This window comes from Crinia signifera, chromosome 1 (genome assembly GCF_055691185.1).
Source record: "Crinia signifera chromosome 1, ASM5569118v1, whole genome shotgun sequence".
NCBI classification, from domain to species: Eukaryota; Metazoa; Chordata; class Amphibia; order Anura; family Myobatrachidae; genus Crinia; species Crinia signifera.
In genome coordinates this window covers 334,919,146-334,943,917 of record NC_139217.1, presented here as the reverse complement: position 1 = coordinate 334,943,917, position 24,772 = coordinate 334,919,146, and the positions used below count along the sequence as shown (strand labels likewise).

At 43.7% G+C, this 24,772-nt stretch overlaps 1 protein-coding gene across 3 annotated transcripts in view; it reads left to right on the top strand.

The window, feature by feature from the left end:
- The window catches only part of CCDC157 (coiled-coil domain containing 157), a 35,982-nt gene that overhangs the window by 8,910 nt on the left and 2,300 nt on the right, over positions 1–24,772 (top strand). For all 3 annotated transcript variants that reach the window (XM_083145317.1, XM_083145318.1, XM_083145316.1), the window contains 8 exons: positions 3,374–3,536; positions 4,140–4,746; positions 5,308–5,385; positions 7,319–7,506; positions 11,427–11,603; positions 13,421–13,583; positions 23,369–23,508; positions 24,636–24,730. In XM_083145317.1, the coding sequence (XP_083001443.1) occupies positions 3,374–3,536; positions 4,140–4,746; positions 5,308–5,385; positions 7,319–7,506; positions 11,427–11,603; positions 13,421–13,583; positions 23,369–23,508; positions 24,636–24,730 (1,611 nt within the window). The remainder of the gene's footprint in view (positions 1–3,373; positions 3,537–4,139; positions 4,747–5,307; positions 5,386–7,318; positions 7,507–11,426; positions 11,604–13,420; positions 13,584–23,368; positions 23,509–24,635; positions 24,731–24,772) is intronic.

Here is a 24,772-nt window from a genome sequence, read left to right as displayed (position 1 = left end):
AGAGAAGGCAGGCCGGGCTAGGGGGCACAGAGTATGGAAGGCAAGGCTAGGGGGCACAGGGTATGGAAGGCAAGGCTAGGGGGGCACAGGAACGCTGGAGTAAAGTAAGGCTGTAAGAAGGTATGGCATTGAAGTGCTAGTTCTTTAACAGCCACTTCAGCCAACTTACTTATTACTCTTGTTGCCATGGGGGTTCCTCCTGCAGCAGAGATCTCATGAATGAGCCTGCAGGCACACACGGAGAGAGCTCCTCCCTGCTCCCAGTAATGCTTTGCAGGAGGCAGGTCTCACACAGAAAGCAGCACTACGTTATGCAGAGGCAGCAGAGTTCTCTCCTGCCACTACAATCTGCTGGTGTCTCTCCCCAGCGGTGTCTCACACACTCTGTTGGGACAGGAAATAATTGCTAGTAACACACAGCTCCCTGATGCTGCTGTGCACTGCAGTGTGAGATGAACTTCCTTCTCACACTGCAGTGCACAGCAGCATCAGGGAGCTGTGTGTTGCTAACGATCTTCCTGCCCTCCGGGACATGACAGCCCGACAGCAGCACCCCCCCCCCCACCCCCCAAATGACGCTGCAGTGGCGTGCGCTCAAAAAAATAAGGAGCAGGTTTAGTGGGTGGGGAAAAGAAGTTTCAAACTGTTACACTTACTGATGGTCCCGGCTCCCTCTGCTATGCACAGTGACAGCTGCTCCTCTCCGCGCTGGCCCCCTACTCTGTGCGCTTCCCAGCTCCTGGCTCGGCTCCCGCTCACTCTGCTGCTGCTGCTGCTTACCGCTCGCTGAAGGCAGCTGGCAGCTGCTCCTGCTGCCGCACCACGTCGGCTACCCACACAGCCCCGCGCGGTACCCGGCATAATGAATGACGTCACAACGTCACGCACTAGGGCCCCGCCCCCGAAACATCCCGCTCGCGCATGCGCAGTCCAGTTTTTGGGAGGAATGGGACAAAAAACGGGAGGAACGGAGGGATTTGCGGGAGAGCGGGAGGAGGATTCAAAAAACGGGAGACTCCCGCTAAATGCGGGAGGGTAGGCAAGTATGATGTAAGGATGTCTTCAGGAAGGTGATACTGTCTGTCCCTCCCTTTTAGAATGTAAGCTATCATGAGCAGGGCCCTCTTAATAATAATACAGTCCTTGAAACATCGACTGCACCACCTTATAGTCTCTCTCTTTTTTTTTACTTCTTTAATCTTGTGTATGTCTTCATGTGTACATGTGTACTTATATGATATTAATGCTAGATTTTCAGTGGCACTATATTTGTGTCAAAAAGTGCAATCTCCGTTTGAACGTGCCCTAAATGCTATGGATATCGACAGCATCTTATGAGAATACTTGCTGGCTTTTAATGTCTTTCCAGGAGAAACCCGCAGAGAAGCTGTGGCTTGCAAGTTCGTGGGGCTTTTGTGTCATTTGGCCCGATTTGCATTATTTAGCCCCACCCCCTCCTTTTTCACTCAATAATCATGGCATTATCTCCCCATCCTTCCCACTTCAATAGGATGGTAGGTGGGATGCGAGAGAACCACCCACTTTTTCAGAGGTCTGGGTGAGTCTCCCGTAGCTTATGGGAGAGTAGGTACAGAGCCGGTCCTAGGCAAGATTTTGGTTGGTGCCCGCGTAACCGCCACTAGTTCCGCCTCTGACCCTGCTCCCCTTTCCCAGCACCATCAACCCTCATAATAGCAGTCATCATTTTGGTGCTCCTACCCGCAATATTTTAAATAGAAACAGTGCACACATTCGGTACGCAGCCCAAACAGGGGTGTGTTCTTGCTGGGAAGGGGCATGGCCAACCAATAGTACCCCCAATTCAAATTATGCCACACAGTATTGCAACTTTATTCACATTATATCATGCGATGGTGTCCCTTATTCACATTGCATCACACAGTAGTACCACTTTACCTTATTTACATTACTCCTCACATTATTCACATTATACCCTTAGAAAAAAATCCTGAGAATATTGTATTTTAAGCACCTCCATGGCCACACTGCAACCCAGCACAAAGCAGTGTGTGCTGGGCAGAGGAGAAGAGCTGCAGCTGCTGCTGTAACTTAAGGGGAGCGGGCCCCGGGCCCCCGCTGGGCCCTTCCATCAGACTTTGGCCTGGGTAATTTGTACCCCCTACCCAGTGTTCCCTCTAAGCTGTGCGCGCGCACACAACTCGACGAGCGTGCGCACAGACATTACAACAGAGCGCACAAAGCAGCAGTGGTCCCTTTTTGCAGTTGTGGACTCAATTAATGTGTGTCTCACCCATTAACTACATTGTGTGCTATGTTTTGAATGTTTAAATGTTTAATATCATTTTGAAGTAAAGTTAACACAAATGCTGAACATCATTTTCCATTTATATATAAGTGACGCACAAAAATTTTAATTTCCTTCCAAAGTTGCACAGCCAAAATCTTTTGCCGCACACAGCCTTCGTAAAATTAGAGGGAACATTGCCCCTACCCCTTTATCTCGGCATCCCTGATAATACCACACAGTAATGCCCCTTACACATGACACACAATATTAATGTCAATATATACATAATGCCCCTTACACATTATGCCAACCTTTATTAATTCCTTTCATACACATAATGACACACATAATGCCCCTTATACATATGTTGCACATTATTAATGCCCTTATACACATGACACACATAATGCCTGTTACACATATGTCGCACATTATTAATGCATTTATACATGACACACATAATGCCCCTTACACATATGCCGAACACTATTGCACAACCAAACCACCCGCAGACAGCACTTGCACAGCCACTAACACTGTGACCTCTGCCTCTGCTTGGATACAGATGTTTCTTCATACATCTTGCCTCAATAGGCCATGCAGCTCCTGGCCAGTTCTGTTAATGTTGGGTGCCTTTTTTGCTGAAAATTCATCTTATTTGCATTGTTATGTGACCAGGACACACAAGGAGCATCCAATGATTAAAATTATATTTGGCACGCCTATATTCTGTGTGCGACTGTGGCTATACCTGCATACAGAATACTATGTTACAGTGATTTCCATGAATACACTATTTCATATGCAGATACAGCCTCACTCACACACAGGATATAGGCGTACTGCATATCATTTTATTCAGCAGAAGCTGCTGGTGCCCCTAGGCATTCCAAACACCCTAGGCATATTTTGCCTTTGCCTAGGGCCAGCTCTGAGTAGGTAAATATGCTGCTGATAAGCATATAATATGCAGTTTACATACATTTGGTGCTTGTGAATCTGTTCAGGATGGAATGGGGGTTACACATTGTGTCTTCTTTCTCATGTTGTTAGCCAATTCTTTTTTTTTTTTGTGAAATTAATCATGTTTGGTATTTGGTTCAGGTTGCTGCTTCTTCTTCAAAGTTTTGATGCATACACTGAATTGATCAGCAGTGATGGGCGTTTCACTCCAACTCATGGTCCTGGACCCTCTATGTCGGTTGGACTGACAGTTCGGAAATATTGGAGCAGCATGATGAAGTTAGGAACAATTTACCAACAGGCAGTGAGTAGCCTCTGATGCAATGTTAACAAATCAAGGTTAACCCATGGTTTTCTATTTTATTCATCGTCTCATTTTTATTACTGATGTACTGTAGGTCAGTCTGCTTACCTATACCCTATCAGTATGTATATGAATATGTAATCACATATTACTGATGAGAGTATTCAGTTAACTGTGCTGATGCCACAGCTATTCATTTAGCAGGATTTACCCTGTGTGTGAGTCAGGCTGACCTTGAAAAGTTTGCATTAAAAAAAAACCCATATAATCGGGTAGCGCACAAGAGAAACAAACAAACCACTGACGCAGTTTACATGGAATCATTGAATATCCTTACGCGAGTGTGGATACCTATAGGTATATGTAACCAATATCTCTGAATTCTATTATCATGTAGTGTTCAAGATTGGTTACTAATACCATTCAGTGAGCTGAGGGAAACAATGTCTAGATATAAATGCTACTGAAGTGTTGGTTTAGATTTGTTTACTACAATATGTATAGTTTTCAAAAAGAATAAGGTGTATCGAAAGAGCGTTGTTAAAATGTGTTTAAATATAGATTACTCTACATATGCCTTTTACAATTACCTTTTATCTGTAGCGATCACCTACCAGTGAAAACATAAGTGGGACTAAACACAAAGGCACTGCGAACGAGTCTTCTTATTTACGTACTGAGAGTCGCCACCTCGACATCACCCCGCAGGAAATGTCTCTTTCCTTTGCAAAGGACACTCGCACTGTAGGCTCACAAACCTTAGAGTCTGCTCTCGTACCCTGTGATGCATGTGCTATTGCTCAGGGTAGCTTAAAAGAAGTTAGTGATGCCATTGTTAATGTGTGCAGCAGTCAGAACCTGCCCTCCGCTCTCACAAAAATCCAAGAAGTTTTACCAAGTGGTGGAATCTTGTCACCAAGTGAAATGCGATACTGGGCCAGTGAAGAGAGCAAGGACCTTGCCCGTATTAGTAAGCATCTGTCAGAGCTTACACGTGTGATACAACCTCTGAGGGGGAAGCTTGAAGCTACTAAGCTTGAGAACGAGAGACTACTGCAAAACATGGAAAACTGCAAGAGCCAGATGCAGGCACAGAGGGAGGAGCTACAAAAACAGGCAGAGGACAATGAAAGGAGGATACAAGAAAAGGGGAAGCAGAATCAGGAAGTGGTGGACAAGCTGGAAAGGGACAAAGACGATCTGAGGAAGGGTAATTGTTGTTTTAAACTGTCTCTGAGCACCCTTAGGGTATACGGTCGATGGGGCGACACTAATTAGGTTGAAAATCAATAAGTTGGCGACTATTGTCATGGGTCAAGATATTAAAAAAGATGACATGACTTGACTATGTCCCCATATGTGAGGATATATCACATATGTCACCCCAAGCAATATGTTAACATGAAATAGTTTGACTTGAAGTTTCACGTTTTTTTTCCAAAATAGGTGTGTATAACATAGTAGGAAAATATAATAGTGTGCCAAGCGAGGCACCGTGCCCGAAGCATGGCAAGCAAAGTGGTACACTGATACGGTGTCCATGTTGACATAAACAAAACAAGTCAACTGTCAACTTTTCGAAATAATGCTTGCATCAAGCTTTTGTCCCTGTCGACCTGACCCATGTAATCCTTTTTCAGGGTGTCGACCTATGGCCTGTCAACCTATTGAACGTCCACCTCAATTGGGTCAACCCTATGACCCATACCTCATTAGACCCTTGTACTGTATGTTGGCATATGTGCTGCTAATTACCTTGTACTTTATTTAGGGTCTGCATTCCTAGAGGAAAGAGTTTCCTTTCTGAAAGAGGAGCTGAAAACTCAACACTGTACCATCCGAGACCTAGGTAAAGTCCAATGGAAATTGCTTAAGACAGTAGTAGTGTAGAATGTTTAATTGTTCAGAAAAGTAGTGCAAGATCTCTGGATGTGTAAGAATTGAGGTAAAGATGATGGGGAAAATGAAATTCCTGGCGAGGGCCACATAGCACCTCTGGAGCAGTTGTTGTGTGTAGTACGTGACCATCCATCTTCACTGATTTTCCACCCCCCATGTGTAGGCCCCATTAGTGCTCACCCAAGCAGCATAAGCTAGCAGACTGAGCTTTAAAAATCTATTTCTTTTAATAAAGGAGTGTGTCAATTTCACAAAACTGTTTTGCACAAGCGTCTTCCAATCCCTAACGAAGCATATGCGCAAAACTGGTCAGGCTCAAGTTGCAAGTGGCTGCTGTCTGTCATGTGTATCTTTTCCTTTCAGAAGAGTTACAGTAAAATATTTGGTTTCAATTGTCTAATTAGTTGGGTGAGCATTGTTGACTTTCTGCAATTTTATAAAAGAGGCTAAAGACTCTTCTGATTTAAATTCATCTGATTTTTATTTTATTTTTAAAAAATCTTTGCATGAAGACATTTCAATTCCAATGCTACAAAGTTATGTACTGAACATATCCCATTGTATGTATGTATGTATGTATGTATGTATGTATGTATGTATGCATGCAGCCTTAAGCTCTGTACACACAGGGCCATATGCTCACTGAACTATTATCGCTCAGCGAGCATATTGCCCAGTGTCCCGTTTTCATTAGCGACCAACGATGGTCACTGATGAAAATAAGACACTGCCGGGGGAAGCCGCTGGTCGCAAAACTACTACAGGGCTGGTCGCCCTGTATGCAGGGGGTTTTGGTTGCTCAGCAACCATATCCCCAGTGATTCTTGCTGGAATCGCCCCATGTGTATGGAGCTTTAGAGTGAAAAAGGCAGATTTTGTTGTTTATGCAACTTACATGCAATTGGGTGTTTTGAGAGGTTTTTTATAGCTGAGCTTGGGTACAATATAAATCTACATTATTTAGTTGTTTCAGATAGATGTAAATTGTAGTGCCGCTTATAAGACATATTTCCTATTAATCAGTGTAACTGTTGCTGATTCAGGATCACTCGCAGCGATCTAAATTCGGCCCCAGCCCCGATGGTCGGGGTTTGCACATACATATTTCTGCACATGTTTGCAAACCCCGACAGCGAAAGGCTTTGGTGAGTTACACACTCACCAGGCTGTTCCCTGTGGAGAGGGAGGGCCAGTGCACGATAACGGGTCCGGACCAGGGAAACGGCCAGCGTTTCACAAGCATCCCCATGGAAACACTGGGTGTTTTCCTGGAAACGCAGACGGCTGACATCACATAGTCTTCGTCCCAGTGCTCGCAAATAAAAGTCAGTTGAGACTGACTTTTATTTGCGATGGCAGGAGAAATCATATGATGGTTGGCGACCATCAGATGATTTCTGCTGCAAGCGGTTCATACGAGGGGATGTGTTATTGTACACATCCCATTGCATGTTTCCAAGGAGATTTGGCAGCAGGGGGGGTGTATTTGGGGCAGGCAGCGTCTCATATGCTTGGTAAGCTGCAATGTTCTCAGCTTACCAAGCCACCCAGTGGTGGCTACAGAGGTGGGGCTGCAGCACAGTTCAAAATTCAAATAGGGGAGAAGCACCAACAACCAGTAAGACCGTTTGGAATGACAGTTGGTGGCAGTTGGTGTGCCTCCTCTATTTGTATACTGCAGACCCACCTCTGGACCCACCACTGGTTATACCTCTATATCTCCAATGTCCGGATTCTGACGCGGGATTTAGAACTTACTCAATTTCCAATCCGGTGCTGACTCTTGATCTTCATTGGCCGGCACTGTTCACACTGCACAGGGGTGGAACAGTGGTATAAGAGGTGTCTGTTATTAATGTGTGGTGTTAAATGGTTTGTCTTAGAACTGGCAAGACAGAAACTTTTAGGCGAGATGCAGAGAATGGTGCACAAAGAAGAAGTGTCCGAACTGGAGAAGAAAGTGAACAATTTAAAAGTGCACCTAGACGGAACATTGCAGAGGCTGCAAGATTCAGAGCAAGCTGTATGTAAAGAGCGAGCACGTGGAGAAAGCCTAGAAAACCACAAAGAGGTGAATGTGCTCTAAATGTCTGATTATTCCATATTGTGGAATATTTGCATACCATAATGAAATATCTTGCATATGGTATCCATGTTGAAACACAGAATGCATTGACTTCATAATCATATACACCATATATACACATTCTACATATTTACTGAAGGTAACATAATACAATATATTTGATCATTTTCGCACTCAAAAACTTTCAGATACGGGAGACTCAACCTGTAGTAATAATATTTAAAATTCTTCATTTCATTTTCTGATGAGCTATTCATAACAGTTTGACAATGTTACTAGTTGATATTAAGACCTAGGTATATTGTGCCTTAAAGATCCTCCTTTGGGACTACCTGTACTGTACATATATCTTTGGTGTTACTCACATAGGGGCCCAGATGTACTAAGCTTGAAAAGTGATAAAATGGAGAGTGATAAACCGCTAGCAAATCCGCTTCTAACTGCCATGTCACAGGCTGGGTTTGAAAAATGACGTACATCGGGCTAAGAATATCGCCCGCATGAATGCCCGCCCCCTTACCGCTGTTTCCCTTTGCAACCATGTGCAAGCCGCCGCTGCAAGAGAAATCATTCATAGGTCGCCGACCATCTAATGATTTCTCCTGCCTTCGCAAATATAAGTCAGGTTTCAATCGTCCACTGCCACGCCTATTTAATGTTGTCTTTCCCGACAGCATTGAACAGGCATCTCGGCAAAACAAGCCCGACATTAAAAGCAGTCGGGCTCGTTTTGCTGAGAATGGCCATGGATTGTCGAGCTCACAGCCAGATATTGATGTTTCTCGCGACCACTTTTTGACTCAGCAGGCGGGACATTGACTCATGCCTGCCGAGATGCAGTCGAGCAGGACGAGAGCGGGACTGGGTGGTGACAAGGGATTTAATACCGCCCTAAGACAGGGAGGGCGCCTAACGTCATGTGATGTCAGCCGCCTGCCCCCAGCAGGCATTGGCCCGCCCGCGTACCCATGAGTATGCCCAGCATTTTCATGGGGACGCCCATAAAATGCTGGGTGTTCCCATGGCCCAGCGCTGCCACCGCCCGCCCCGTCCCTTCCTCCCCTCTGCAAACTGACCAGTGAGTGAGCAACGTGTGCAGAAATGCGCATGCACAAACCTCGACCATCTGTGATCTAGAATCGGCCCATAAGTTTTCATTTGGAGTATGTAGTTCAAGGCCCCCAATGCCCATATATTCTATATCATGTATTTGTGTAAACTTGTTTTTATTTGCATGGGTCTTTGTGTCCGTCATGGCTCAGGTACCAGCGTTTTTTTATTTTGCCAAGTACATGAATGCCTACAGGGAAAGAAGAGGACCGATCCACGCCTAGGAGATGTAAGTATGGTTTGCCTCACAGGTACATTTAAAGGATTACTACTGGACACGTTGACCAATCTTCAAACAATATAGGTAAGTATGTATGAATGGGCTCTGTGTGAAATGAATCTTTACTTTTCTTGTGTCAGTGTGCTTTTATTTAACTATTGGTTTTGCTGTGGAACTATGAGTCCCAGCAAGCCCATTAATGGGCCGCATGCTTGTGGTTCTCCAAGTCCCAGTATGCATTCTAGGCTTGCTGGGACTCATAGTTCCACAGCAAAACCCAATGTTTTTTTTTTTATTTTTTACACTTTAATTAGCCCGGTACCCACAGCCTATGGGTACCAGGGGCAGCACCAGGCTTCAGCCTGGGCAGGTAAGTTCTGGAGGGGGGGACCCCTTCATTGGGGGGGTCCCACTAACTCAGGATCCCTGCCCAGGCTGACTGGTCGGTAGGGTTGAATGCTTTGACTTGTATAGCCTGGGGCTGGTTTTCAAAATACAGGGGACCCATCCCCCGTATTTTGAAAACCAGCCTGGGGCTGGTTTTCAAAATACTCTAAAAGTCTCCAGCCTGGGGCTGGTTTTCAAAATACGGGGGACCCCTACTCGTTTTATCCCCCATATTTTCCGTGTTTCTTCATTATTTATTTCTTTATTTATTTTTTTACACTGAAGCCTGCACGGATCTGACTGATCCATGCAGGCTTTTGCCAAATACGCCAGGAAAATGAAGTGTATTTTCCTGGCGTATTTGGCCGGCCATTTACCGCTAATAAGCAGCCGTATTTTCAATAAGTCCGCTTAGTAAATTCGGAATCACCATACTTTTGAATGGTGATTCCTATTCCTTTGATGGCGTATACATTCGTATTTGTAAATACAAATACGAATGTGCCATAAATACGAATAGGAATTGCCGATAGTAAATCCCGAAAATACGAATTTGTAAAAAATAGGTGTATTTCTGAATACAAATACACCTATTTTTTACAAATTTCCCTTAGTAAATTTCCCCCTTAATCAAGTTAGTACACAAATTGTTGTCCTTTTTTGGAACACTTTTGAATACTCTAATTATTACCTCTCACTTATGTAACACTCAACACACAGTTGCTACTTGTGAAGGAGTGGGAGGTCCTGTGCCTTAGATTTGAACTTTAGTGTTATGCTGGGTACACACCTACAGATGTATCTGTCTAATCTATCTGGTGGGAACAAAAATCTGGCAATGTATAGGAGCATATGAGACTTAACCCTTTGGTCCCAAATACTGGAAAACAAACAATATTAATTTAGATAAATTGGTTAAAGTCGTTTGATTTATCAAATTAAACCAAAAATTGGACAGATAAATCTTTGTGTGTGTACCCAGCTTAAGGGACCCATCATTTCAGCTAAGCTCCTCAAGTTTACTCTGTTATATTGCAATTATATTTTTGGTAAAATTATTCTGATTAGCGTGATTTCGTGTGTGCACCTGCATTTTCTCTTTTTTTTTCTGTATGCAACTACAAATCTCAGCATGGTTTCACCTTTCAGGATGTTCATAATTAGGGGATGCAGTCAAAGGCCTCCTCCTCCCTAAATATGCATATGTGAGCAGCAAAGTACAAAATCAGTTTTTTACATGTATGTCTGCTTTTGACTCTAAACAAGTTATCATGCAGACTCCCTGCATCATTGTTACAGAGACCCTCCTCACATGGGGCCTTATTTTAGTTCACTCTTTCTGACAAAATCCTTCTTAGATGGACAAAACCATGTGCACTGCAGGTGGGGCAGATGTAACATGTGCAGAGAGAATTAGATTTGGGTGGGGTTTTACTTCAAAGTGAGATCTATTTTGCAGTGTAAAAATAAAGCAGTCAGTATTTTCCCTTCACAGAAACAAAATAACTCACCCAAATCTAATTCTCTCTGCCCATTTTACATCTGCCCCCCTGCAGTGCACATGTTTTTGTCCATCTAAGAAGGATTTTGTCAGAAAGAGTGAACCAAAATAAGGCCCATGGTGTCACAGTCACTGCCTTGACGAAAAGAAACACACAAGTGATCATGTCACTGCTTCACACAGTACCAGACATATCTTGCTGCTGTGGTCATTTGATAAACACTTAATACACACACACATAAAAAAGAAGGCTCATATCTTATTTACCATAGCTTATGGATTTTCCGGGGGCTATCCTATTAGTCCCAATGCTGGCGCTTATTAGGGATTTTGTTTGCCAACCTCTGAAAGGCGAAACTAAATCCATGATAACAGCATTTTTTCTGAAACAAATTCATATATCCTCAGCTTTACACATATATATTTTCACATGAAAATGGGTAATTTTTCACAAAAAAAAGGGCTATAATTGCCTGATGATGACCTCGGGCACAAACTGCAAAAATATCTGTTATTTTTTTGCAAGTAAAATGTTCACAGCTAATCAGTTACCCCCCAAAAGTGTTATTCATTATTTTACTATTCTTTATTTGTTAATCGTTCGTTTTAGTTAATATATTTATTATATTACACATAGTTTATGAATATATTTATTTATCTTATAAATGCCTCTCCTACGGAACCTAGTCCCTACAGGCAAAGCAAAAGTCCCTGTTGCAGCAGATGGACAGATTATCCCAAGAGTGTGAGAATTTGCGAGGCAGTCTGGGGGATGCAGATGAGGAAAGAGCTAAACTAGAAGAGCAGGTAGAACAAATGGAGAAAGAGGAGGAGAAACTGAAGAACCAATTGAAGGACCAACAGGTACTGCTCAATGATGATGATACCTTCATTTACATTATAATTAGGGTTCCTGGAGTAGACTCATCTCAATGCACTATAGTGTATTAAATAGAAGTATCCTCCTGATGTCACTTCCAACAGCCATGATACAGAGATGTCAGATCTATGGGCCTGATTCAGACCTGATTGCTGCTCTGCAGATTCAAATTGCAACTGATAATTGATAGACTGTGCATGTGTCCGGGTTGCAGTACACATGCGTGAGGCATCTGAGTGATGAAATCCTGCACATTTTTGGTTTCCTAGCCGTTTGCAAAGTGATTGACAGGGAGCTGGCATTTGGGGATGGTAGCCAGCCATTTTATGGGAGTGCCAGAGAAAGGGAGGCATGCCTATAGAAAACGCGGTACTCTTTACCTAGAACGGCGCCCGCGATTAGAATCGCGGGCGTCGGGGGTAAAAAATCGCGGTGATCGCGGGCATCGCGGGTAAATCGCGGGTACATAAAAATCGTGTACCCGCGATCACCGCGATTTTCCCATAGGGAACAATGTTAAAAAGCCTGATTGACCGCGATTTTACTTTAAAATGCCTCAATGCCCGCGATTTTCACATAGGAATCAATGTTAAATGGGCTACAGAGCCCAAATAGTCACAATTAACCCTTAAATGTCACCCCAATTTTTGTACGCCACCCCACGATCCACGCCAACCCGAAGCGTGGCGAGCGCAGCGAGCCCGCGAGGGGCGGCGGTACGCGTCCTCCGACCTTTTCATGCCCTACTATCCACGTCGGCGTGGAGTTGAGAATGGAATAGTGTGGCGAGCGCAGCGAGCCACCGAGCCCGAAGGGTGGCGAGCGGACGCGGATACCTTCACAGTTATACGCGTCCCCTCGCGGGCTTCACAGGTATCCGTGGCGAAAAGCGGACACCTGTGAAGCCCGCGAGGGGACGCGTTTACCTGTGAAGGTATCCGCGTCCCCTCGCGGGGCTCGCTGCGCTCGCCACGCTTCGGGCTCGGTGGCTCGCTACGCTCGCCACACTATTCTATTCTCAACTCCACGCCGACGTGGATAGTAGGGCATGAAAAGGTCGGAGGACGCGTACCGCCGCCCCTCGCGGGCTCGCTGCGCTCACCACGCTTCGGGTTGGCGTGGATCGTGGGGTGGCGTACAAAAATTGGGGGGACATTTAAGGGTTAATTCTGCCTATTTGGGCTCTGTAGCCCATTTAACATTGATTCCTATGTGAAAATCGCGGGCATTGAGGCATTGAATGCAAAATCGCGGTCAATCAGGCTTTTTAACATTGTTCCCTATGGGAAAATCGCGGTGATCGCGGGCATCGCGTCGCGGCCGTTTATGTACTGCCCGCGATGTCGCGATCACCGCGATGGGCGCCGTTCTAGGTAAAGAGTACCGAAAACGCAGACGTGTCTAGGCCATTTGGAGGGAGGGCGTGTGACGTCAACTCCGGCCTCGATCAGGCTGATATCATTGCTGCTGCCGAGTAAGTCCAGGGCTACGCTCAGGCTGCACACAGTGGTGAAACCATTTGTTGGTGAGTGAGCTGCGGATGGGTAAGCAGCTTCTCTCTGGGCTGCAAAATATTCACTAGCCATTCGCAGGCTTGCAAAGGGCGGGATTACACTCCAGCGGGGTGGCGGCTAACTATTTGTATTGTGTTCGCACAGTGCTGCTAATTTGCTGCCATGTGATTAGGTCTGAATCAGGCCCTATTTGTAGAAGACCACACCAAATAATCTCCTTTTCAAGTCCTACCCTTGCTCCAATCTCTTCAGTCCTTGAACTGTACTTGTTCGTTGTCCCTGTTTAGGAGATGGTAAATGTGCTTCAGCAGGAGAAGGTGACCTTGGAGGTGTCTGTGTCTGAGGTGAAGAAGCAACTCACTGAGCTACAAGGATGCCTCCAGGTGCAAAAGGAAAGAGAGAAACTACTGGTGTCTTTCCCAGACTTACACCCACTTCCAGAATTTGAGAGTAAGCACATGTCTTTATTGCATGGGTCCTCAAACTGCGGCCCTCCAGATGTTATGAAACTACAATTCCCAGCATGTCTTGCCACAGTTTTAACACTCCCTTATAGGAAAACTGTGGCAAGGCATGCTGGGATTTGTAGTTTCACCACATCTGGAGGGCCGCAGTTTGAGGACCCATGCTTTATTGGGTATCCAACAATATTTAAAGAAAACTAAGCCTAAAATTATCATGATATGAAGTTTCACTTCACAGGTTGCACTGTTTTACCATTTCTTAGAACATCTTTACTTAATGTTTAAGCGTACTCTAGCACAATATTTTATGTTTTAACTAACTATATATATATATATATATATATATATATATATATATATATATGTAGTCCTTAGGCAGGCACTCCACAGTAGCAAAGTAATTGTACCCTCCGAGGGATGGCTAGCAAGTCGGTGCCCTCCGTTGCTGCCTGAGAACAGGCAGAGTTACAGCAGGATGCGGGGGCGGCGGCACTCGAAATAAAACACAGCAGACAGATGTCCCAACGTTTCGAGACCTCTAGGTCCCTTTATCAAGGTGCATGTGAAGACCAAAATTACATACAATACACTTACCTAAATACCCTGTGGCCGTGCGTAGCCCGCGGCGTCCCGGCGGGTGTCGCGTATCAATGACGTCATCAACTCCGTCCGGGCGCAGCGAGACACGCAGGGATCACCTGGTTCACAAAAAAACAACACACGTGAGCAGATCAATGAATGGTTACCATGGTGCTGCAAGTAACAACAAAGTTGCTGCTAAGCGAGAGAAGAGATAAATAGATTTAAAAACACAGCAGCATCTAAGGCACTATTGAGTATTAGTCGACATAAAACATGACAACACAGTATTAAACTGTTCACTAAAAGTAAGCAGCATGTAAGTTCTAACAAGAGACGGAGGTCTCAGAAAAACAGTATATCAATAATGATAATAGGGAATAATAAAGATGCAAGCTAAAAGATAAATTAATTACCAAGGACAACGAGCTTGAGGGTTAATAATCAAGTGAACAAGAGATTACATTACAACAAATACATTACAAGAAATGAGACAAACCAAGGTTCTCATTTAAGCCGCGGGGAGCAAGTGTATCCAAATAATAGATCCACCTGCTTTCCGCGCGCAGCAGCGCAGCAGACCTGTCACCCCCTCTTAATGATGCGGGGACATGGTCAATGATTCTATAACGTAGAGATGTTAAAGGATGCCTCGCTTCAATAAAATGGCGTGCCACTGGAAACTCACTTTCTCCAGAGGCCAACCCAATTTTGATATTAGAGCGATGGGCTGCGGCTCTTTCCTTAAAAGCACGGTCTGTCTTTCCTATGTAATGTCTGCCACAGGGGCAGCTAATCATATAGACAACGTATTTAGTGTTGCAACTGACCCTATGTCTAATTTTGAACTTTTTCCCTGAAAAGGGATGAAAGAAGGAGTCACCCTGCACCATATAGCTGCAAGTGGTGCAGCCACTACAACGAAAACACCCCACCTTGGGGACACCCAAAAAGGTGGGCGGTTTAGGCAGCGGGAATCTAATATCATTTTTTACCAGATGGTCTTTTAAATTTTTGCCCCTTGTGTATGCATGCATGACCTTTTTCTGATGCAGAGAGGGCAGTTGTGGATCACTAGTGAGGATTGGCCAGTATTTTTTGGTTATCTGGCGCTGCTGGGTACTTTTGTGATGGAAGGAATTAACCCAGATCAAGCGGTCACTGGTGCGGTCCGTAATTACAGGACTGAGAGCTTGTTCACGGCTCATGGCCAACACTTTGTTTTTGGCCTGAACCAATTCACTGTAACGGTATCCTCTCGCCACAAATTTAGTAATCATCTGATCCAATGAATGTTCCAGATCAGAGGGTGAGCTAGAAATCCTGCGCACCCTCAACATCTGGGAGAAGGGGAGACCCTTCTTCAAGGAAATAGGGTGATGACTGGCTGCATGTAACACATTGTTCCTGTCTGTAGATTTAATGAACAGACTGGTACTAATGCGCCCATCATTCAATGCAATATTCACGTCTAAGTAATGAACCTGTGTGCAATTGATAAAAAAAGTAAATTTCACAGGAGAGTGGGTATGGTTATGTTCAGTGAGGAGTTTTTCCAAATCCTCCACTGATCCTGACCATACCACCAGGAGGTCATCTATGTACCTCAAATACAATTGGACTGACCCACTGGTGGCAGGATTATTTGTGAACAAAGCTTTGTCGATGGTATGCATAAAAGCATTGGCGAACGATGGGGCCACGGAGGACCCCATCGCACACCCTTTTAGCTGGAGATAAAATTTCCCATTAAAGGTGAAATAATTGCGCTTCAATGTAAGAGCCAATAGCTGCATAAAAAAAGAAATAGCTGGACCCTTGTAGAGGGGGTTGTCAGTAATAAGCAGTGAAGTCGCCTCCAAGCCCACATCGTGTGGTATACACGTATAAAGACTACACACGTCGATTGTGCCCAATGCACAGTCTGGTGGTAGTCTGCCCAAACCATCCAATTTATGAATTAAATCATTAGTGTCTTTCAAATAAGAAGGCATTCCCTGTATGCATGGCTGCAAAAAATGATCAAGGTACATAGAGATGGAGTGATAAAGTGACCCCCGAGCAGAGATGATGGGTCTGCCCGGGGGTTTCTCCAAACTCTTATGTACCTTGGGTAACAAATATAACAACGGCACAATGGGAAAGGAAGTACACAGGGAATCACGAGTAGATGCAAGAATTGTATTGTCAGTGACTGCATTATTCAATATCAAATCCAATTCGACTTTGTATGGCATGGTGGGATCATTGGGAAGGAGACTATATGTGTTCACATCATCAAGTTGGCGATGGGCTTCTTGCACATAGTCGGCTATATTGAGGATGACAATGGACCCTCCTTTGTCCGCGGAGCGGATAGAAATGGAGCGGTCGTTACTCAAAGTTTTTAGTGCCTGCCATTCTTCAGAGGTGAAATTAGTATGGCTCTGTATGTGACTTGTATGAAGCTCATTAGTGTCCTTCTCCAACATGCGACCAAAAGTCTTTATAGATGGATTTAAGGAAAATGGCTCAAACTTAGATTTTTTTCTTAAGGAGCTAGGAACTAATTGTGCTGCAGATTCACTGACATCCGAAGGCTTATCTTGAAAAAACTCCTTTAATTTCAACTGACGCAACAATTTATACTGTTCGACCTTGGACTTGAAAGGGTCCATTTTGGAAACCGGCACAAAGCTGAGGCCTTTTGCAAGGACCTTCTTCTCAGTGACGGTAAGAGGTCGGTTGGAGAGATTAAAAATTAACTCTTCGGGTAGCGTTTCGGTTGGAACCGAGTTTTGGCTACCTGCTCTTTTGTTCTGCCCCCCGCGGCGGGTAAACCTTCTTTGCCGCGCTGGTTTGAATTCTTGGGGCGTGCGCCTAAAGGGAGTTGACCTTGGGAAGAAGGTAGCTGCTCGATGTCACTCTGTGATGATAGCTCATCTCTCGATGATCCTGTGTCACGTCCACCCCTCCAACGCCGGGTATTTGACCTTTTCTTAAATGGACGCTGCGGTTGTCCGCCTCCTGTGAGCCAAGGATAGACCAGGTGACGATCATAGTCGGTATTAACCCGATCTTTCTTGTTTTTCTTGTAAGCTGCGATATCTTTGGCATATTTCTCCAGTTGTTGTTTGATCTTATCCATCCAATTATTGGAGGTGTCAGCTTGGAGCGGCTCTTTATGTAGGCTTTCAAATGTTGCAATTTTCGTCCGAATGGTCACAAGCTCGCGGGTTACTTCCTCAATTACAGCAACCATTAGGTCGAACGAACACTTGTTAAGTATTGACGTCCATACTTTACAAAACGGTATGCTGTATCTGCCGATGGTGGGCACATTAGATACACGGAATCCTCGCGGGATCTTTTTTTCCCGTACATAGTCGGATAATGTGGTGCCATGAAATTGTAAATCCACTTCTTTTCTTTTAAGTGCTAGCCACTCATGGTATAATTGCAGATTATCTCTGGAGGTGGCAGCCAGTGGCAAATCATCTTTGAAGAGCACTCTGTCGTAGTCAGAGTCAGAATAGCTGAATGTAGAGCCATGTATTAACTCAATGCGGGTTTGGGACTGTAATTACGGACCGCACCAGTGACCGCTTGATCTGGGTTAATTCCTTCCATCACAAAAGTACCCAGCAGCGCCAGATAACCAAAAAATACTGGCCAATCCTCACTAGTGATCCACAACTGCCCTCTCTGCATCAGAAAAAGGTCATGCATGCATACACAAGGGGCAAAAATTTAAAAGACCATCTGGTAAAAAATGATATTAGATTCCCGCTGCCTAAACCGCCCACCTTTTTGGGTGTCCCCAAGGTGGGGTGTTTTCGTTGTAGTGGCTGCACCACTTGCAGCTATATGGTGCAGGGTGACTCCTTCTTTCATCCCTTTTCAGGGAAAAAGTTCAAAATTAGACATAGGGTCAGTTGCAACACTAAATACGTTGTCTATATGATTAGCTGCCCCTGTGGCAGACATTACATAGGAAAGACAGACCGTGCTTTTAAGGAAAGAGCCGCAGCCCATCGCTCTAATATCAAAATTGGGTTGGCCTCTGGAGAAAGTGAGTTTCCAGTGGCACGCCATTTTATTGAAGCGAGGCATCCTTTAACATCTCTACGTTATAGAATCATTGACCATGTCCCCGCATCATTAAGAGGGGGTGACAGGTCTGCTGCGCTGCTGCGCGCGGAAAGCAGGTGGATCTATTATTTGGATACACTTGCTCCCCGCGGCTTAAATGAGAACCTTGGTTTGTCTCATTTCTTGTAATGTATTTGTTGTAATGTAATCTCTTGTTCACTTGATTATTAACCCTCAAGCTCGTTGTCCTTGGTAATTAATTTATCTTTTAGCTTGCATCTTTATTATTCCCTATTATCATTATTGATATACTGTTTTTCTGAGACCTCCGTCTCTTGTTAGAACTTACATGCTGCTTACTTTTAGTGAACAGTTTAATACTGTGTTGTCATGTTTTATGTCGACTAATACTCAATAGTGCCTTAGATGCTGCTGTGTTTTTAAATCTATTTATCTCTTCTCTCGCTTAGCAGCAACTTTGTTGTTACTTGCAGCACCATGGTAACCATTCATTGATCTGCTCACGTGTGTTGTTTTTTTGTGAACCAGGTGATCCCTGCGTGTCTCGCTGCGCCCGGACGGAGTTGATGACGTCATTGATACGCGACACCCGCCGGGACGCCGCGGGCTACGCACGGCCACAGGGTATTTAGGTAAGTGTATTGTATGTAATTTTGGTCTTCACATGCACCTTGATAAAGGGACCTAGAGGTCTCGAAACGTTGGGACATCTGTCTGCTGTGTTTTATTTCGAGTGCCGCCGCCCCCGCATCCTGCTATATATATATATATATATATATATAGAAGTCTTGTCGGTCCGGCACTCTACAATCAATGTATAAATTACCGTGTGCTCAGCCCATTCAATTGAATACCATTCCAGGAGTACTTTAGCAAAGCACTGAGGCGGCACCACGGATATTTTGAAGCAAGTAAAAAGTTTTATTAACGTTTCGGGGAACGTCAGTCCCCGTCGTCAGAACATCAGACTGACGTTCCCCGAAACGTTAATAAAACTTTTTACTTGCTTCAAAATATCCGTGGTGCCGCCTCAGTGCTTTGCTAAAGTACTCCTGGAATGGTATATATATATATATATATATATAAGCACTTACCCCCTCTTACAGGAAAGGATTGGAACCAGCACACGGATATGTAGTGAAAAAAAAACGTGGTTTATTGTACAAGCATTATTGCACAAGAAGACAGCTGTTCACCTGACAGCCGTTTCAACTGCATGGCAGCAGTTTTCATCATGCAGTTGAAATGGCTGTCAGGTGAACAGCTGTCTTCTTGTGCAATAATGCTTGTACAATAAAACCACGTTTTTCTTTCACTACATATCCGTGTGCTGGTTCCAATCCTTTCCTGTAAGAGGGGGTAAGTGCTTTCATGTTTCCTATATGTAGTCCCACAGCGAGCGGGTCTGAATTGCCCCAATATTACAAAAGCCACTGGGCGTGCTCAGCCACTTTGTTTCATCCCATTTGTGGCCGCAGCTCCTATAAAACTGCATTAAATTGTTAGACTATTGTGGTCATGATTGAAGTCGGTGAATAGAGAATGGGTTGGCGGTCAGGGCAATTAAAAGCTCCACTGTCATTTTGTCTTTAATGTTTTATCTTTCATTTTCAGAACCCTCATAAATCCTCAGGAATATGAGTGATATGATAAAGTAACTTCGCTAAAGCACAGGAATAGCTGTGTGTAGTTATGGCTAAATTTGGTATATGTCCAAATACATAAAATTGATTACAAAGCTAGGCATCCTTCCACCGGCAACATTGAGAAATGGCAAAACATACAAGAGGGACTGAGGCTAGGTAATCGGGAAGTTATTGCAATATACTGTATGTTGGCAATATACTCTAATTCCTAAATGACTCCAGAGAATCATTAGATGCTACACATATACAACTAGACGTTGGCCAGTATTCACCAGATATGATCAAATTAAAATGCCTGGAGTTCGCAGATGCCTGGTAAATTGGCCATTATTAAAATGACTTCTCTTTCTTATATATTACATCCCATACAATATGTTGAATAAAAGTGATTCAGCTGCATTTATCAAATACATTCGCCTTCTCTGCATTTTGTTTATGTAAGCTGTTAAATGGCTGCCTTATTCCTGATAATGAGGAGGAATGGTAGTGCTTGGCACATGTAGGTCCTTATCATGCCTACAAATGGCCCATGCCAAACCTTGAGTTAAACAAGCCTGTTCCATTCATAGGTGCCGATTTATGTTTTTGCTGGTGGGTGCTCAAGCCAAAAATATAGGGGAGTGGCTTAATGGGAAAGGGGCGTGGTCACAAAATAATACTGATTGATATTACCCAGCACAGTTGTCTCCAATATTCAAATTATGGCAACAGTGCCAAATACATAAATGCCTCCACAGTACCTGTGCCAGCGACGAGGGAGGGGGAGTGCACGGAGGACACGGGCGGGTGGGCCGCTGCTGAGTGGGTGGGTGCTCATCAATTTCCGTGGGTGCTCGGGCCCTCAAGCACCCACAGAATCTGCACCTATGGTTCCATTGCAGCCTGACTTTAACACCGGGTCTGAAACAATGAGATAAGCACATAGACTGCCACAAAATCTTCTGATACAGAACGGTATAATAATCCAATTATGTAAGATGTGGGAAATATGTCTTAAGACTGAAATGGAATACACTGTTTCCCAATACACCACTGATTATAAACCTGTTGGAATTAAAGTAGAGCATAAAAGCAAAAGATAAGATACACGATACACCTGATATTTAGCAGTAACACACTATTGACCTCCAAGTAGCTTATGTAAGTATGACACGGCCATCTCTTTGGGCAATAGCAATTACAGCTGTGTCATATACGTAGAACACAATGGGACCCGTGTGTTGAAATAGCAATAAATAGTGTAGGTAAATTAATCTGTATATTATATTATACTCTCTCATAGTAAAACATATTCATAATGGGTAAAGGACATAGGATAAATATTTTATGTGTATTTGAGGTGGAGCACAGTGATGATTTCTAAGCTAAAGTGGAGAAATATCCAAATGTCATGGGAAGTATTCCCTAACAAACTTGTTTTTTTGTTTACTTTTTAAAAGCACTGCTTTCCAGTTATAGAACACTTGAAGCCAATGCTTTGAAAGCTAGTCTGCTACCTTGTGATTGCCTCTGTGTTTGTGTATGTGTGAGAGAGAAAGCGATGGCAGTGTTTCGGAGACACAAACACTAGACATATATATATAGATGATATGTAAAGTAAGGTAATTGGCAACTGTTGATGTGTGACCAGCTTGCCATATTATCAAATACGTGCAGTTTCAACGAGCCAGCATAGACTCTCCAGAAAATCTGGTTTTAGCCAGTCATTCCATTTGCTCATGTGCAATTCACCCCAGACCCCCAATTGTGATTGGAGTTTATTTCATTGTAGCAGTAAACCCCAGAAAAGTGTTCATCTTAATCTGGAGAAGCGTATTTGCCCAGATGATCACCAAAGCGCTTTGAAAAGGCATCTTGAGTATCTTGATTACACCCAAATTTGCTCTGAGCCTCACAAGAAATATAAATACAGTTTGGGTGTACTTTAATGGTGAGCATTACTGCCTCACAGCACTGAGGTCATGGGTTCGATTCCCACCATGGTACTGACTGTGCAGAGTCTGTATATTCTCCCCCTTCTTGCGTGGGTTTACTCCGGGTATTCCAGTTCCCTCCCACAATCCAAAGATGTAATGGTAGGGTAATCGGCTCCCAATAAAATGAACCTTAAAATAAATGTGTGTGTGTGTACATGTGGTAATTAATATTATAGATTATAAGCTCCGCTGGGGCAAGGACTGATGTGAATGTTCAAATATTCTCTGTAAAGCGCTGCGGAATCTGTGTGCGCGCTATATAAACAACTTAACCTTCTGTAGTCCAAATTTTTGATGAATGATGGTAATGTTCTTATTTTAAAGTGGCTCACCATTGGTATTACCAGCAGATGAGCAATGGTGTGGATGGCTTCCCCGTCCACCTCGGAAAAATCGCTGAAATGGGCAAAAAACGCTCAGTGTGTATGCACTGAGCGTTTTTCAGTCCCGAGATTTTCTCCATCATCGTTGTCCATACAAGCTGGGCATAAATGCCCAGTGTGTATGCACCTTAAGTCACTGCTGCAAAATGCTCTGGAAGCAGAGACTGCCATAAACGTAACTTTACTATTTGTATACAGTACCACATTTTGTCTATTTACATCACACTAGCATCCTGTGTTTACTATTGTCACAGGACAAGGCAAATATCTCCGGTTGGTGAGGAATTTATTTATTAACAGTCTCTTATATAGCGCAGCATATTCCTTTGCGCTTTACAATAGAAGACAGTGATACAAACAACTGGGTATTTACAGACAGTCAAAGGTAGGAGGGCCCTGCTCGCAAGCTTACAATCTATAGGGAAATAGGCATTTAAACACAAGGCTAGATATTCTTTATTGCATTATTTCCACTAGAATGCAAAGGTTCCTGGTGTGCTGTACGGTACGGTGACCCAGCAGTTTGGCCAGGGGTCAGGAGAATGCAAAATGTGAAAAGAAGAGAGTGGATATGTGTGGACTGTACAGTGGGGATGTGATAAGATAGGAACAGTATACAGTATGAAGGTTAAGTGGCTGGTTCTGGAATTTATCATTATCATTATTTATAATTTAATCTTCACACTATGGAATTTTCAATATATAGCTGGACACAATTGTGGATGATGGATTTAGTTTTCATTAAACCAAGTATATTGATGAATTTTGTTTTTATTGCTGAACTCTGTTACTGGAAGTTTATTATGTATATTGATTCTGTTAAATTGTTTTATAGATTCCTAGATGTATAGTATATATCAACTTTTGTGGTCTCAGATAATATACAAAGAACTAGCTTTCTGTATGTTGTACTATCTTTTGTTTTTGAATGACTTATCTAATTGTAAGATATAGCTATATACATATTGACTAATTAATGAAACTTACATTTTTAAGGCTGTATGGTTGTTTTTAAATGTTTATTTATATAGTGGACACATATTTGCAGCACTGTCCTTATTCTACACAGATAACTTTTCTGGTTTATCTCTGCAGGCTCTGGGAGTGTTACTGAGGATATGGAAAAGCAGCTACAAGCCAACAGCATCCGCATCAGCATTCTAGAGGAAGAAAACTCAAAACTGAGAGCCAGCCTGAATAGACTTGGAGAGATGAGCACTCAAGGGCCACTACAGGTGTGCACAGGGACAAGGATAAGAAAATACTACTAATGACTGGATCAGCATCAAGAGATAGATTTAGCAATAGGGACTGATTCATATTTGTACGCAAACCCTATGGTCTACATACGGGTGTCCTATGGGACTCCGACAGTCGGGATCCCGACAGTCATTATCCCAATGTCGGGATCCCGACTGTCCAGACAGTCAGACAGCATGGCGAGCGCAAAAAATCCCCTTGCAGGCTCGCTGCTCTCGCCACACTGCGGGCACGGGCTCGCTACGCTAGCCACCTATTCTATTCTCCCTCTATGTTGGTCGTGGACCCCCACAAGGGAAAATAGTGGGTGGCCGTCGGGCACCTGGCTGTCGGTGTTTTCACAGTCGGGATCCCGACGTCGGGTAAACGACTGTCGGGATCCCGATTGACGGGAACCCGTCCGGCACCCCTACATACAAATCTGATGTCCCAACAGTTGGAATCTGTGGAGTTTTTTGCTCCGATCGACAGATCTACTCGACAGGTGGAAAATTGAATTCCACCTGTTGAATATATCTGTCGAGCAGCATCAAAAATTGGGTATATCGACAAAAACGGCTGGGGACAATACGCGTCCATTTTTCCGACAACATAAATCCAACAAGTTTTAAAGTTGAATCTGTTTTGTCAGAATCCACCTTCAGTGCTGTTGGAAACGGCAACATTCCCATTGAAAATAGTGGCCAAGATTGAATAACCCCCCCCCCCCCCCTTGTTGACAAACAAGTGAATCTCGTCCCTCACCCCATAACTGATTGTAAGGATGACATATAAAGACACTTTACTTAAATTTATATTTTTTTTTGAGTTGTACAATAAGAAACTTTTAACTTAGGGGTGCCTGGAAATAAATTCTGTTACACTAGTAGTTTGGGAATCACTGCTGGTCCCCGCAAAACAAGGCACATTCCCCTCTGTATGCATACACCTTTACATGAAATGTAATCAGAATGCAATATTTCCAGTTTGACTGCAGTGGGACCAAAGGCTGTTTTAGGACAGTTTTTAATTTATAAAGTAAAGTGTTGTTCCTCGTGACAGCTCAAGATTTGTACTGTATGAATTACCTGGCTTTCTCTGTCCTACTTCTTTGTGTCATTAGATAATGCCTCAGACTCAGCTATGGAATCTCTCACCCACGAGAGAGGGATTGTCTCCTGAATCACATATTACTTACAGTGGGATCAGTGGAACAAAGTAAGTAATCTGTCACAGTCGCCACCTATGGAAGGTGCCACA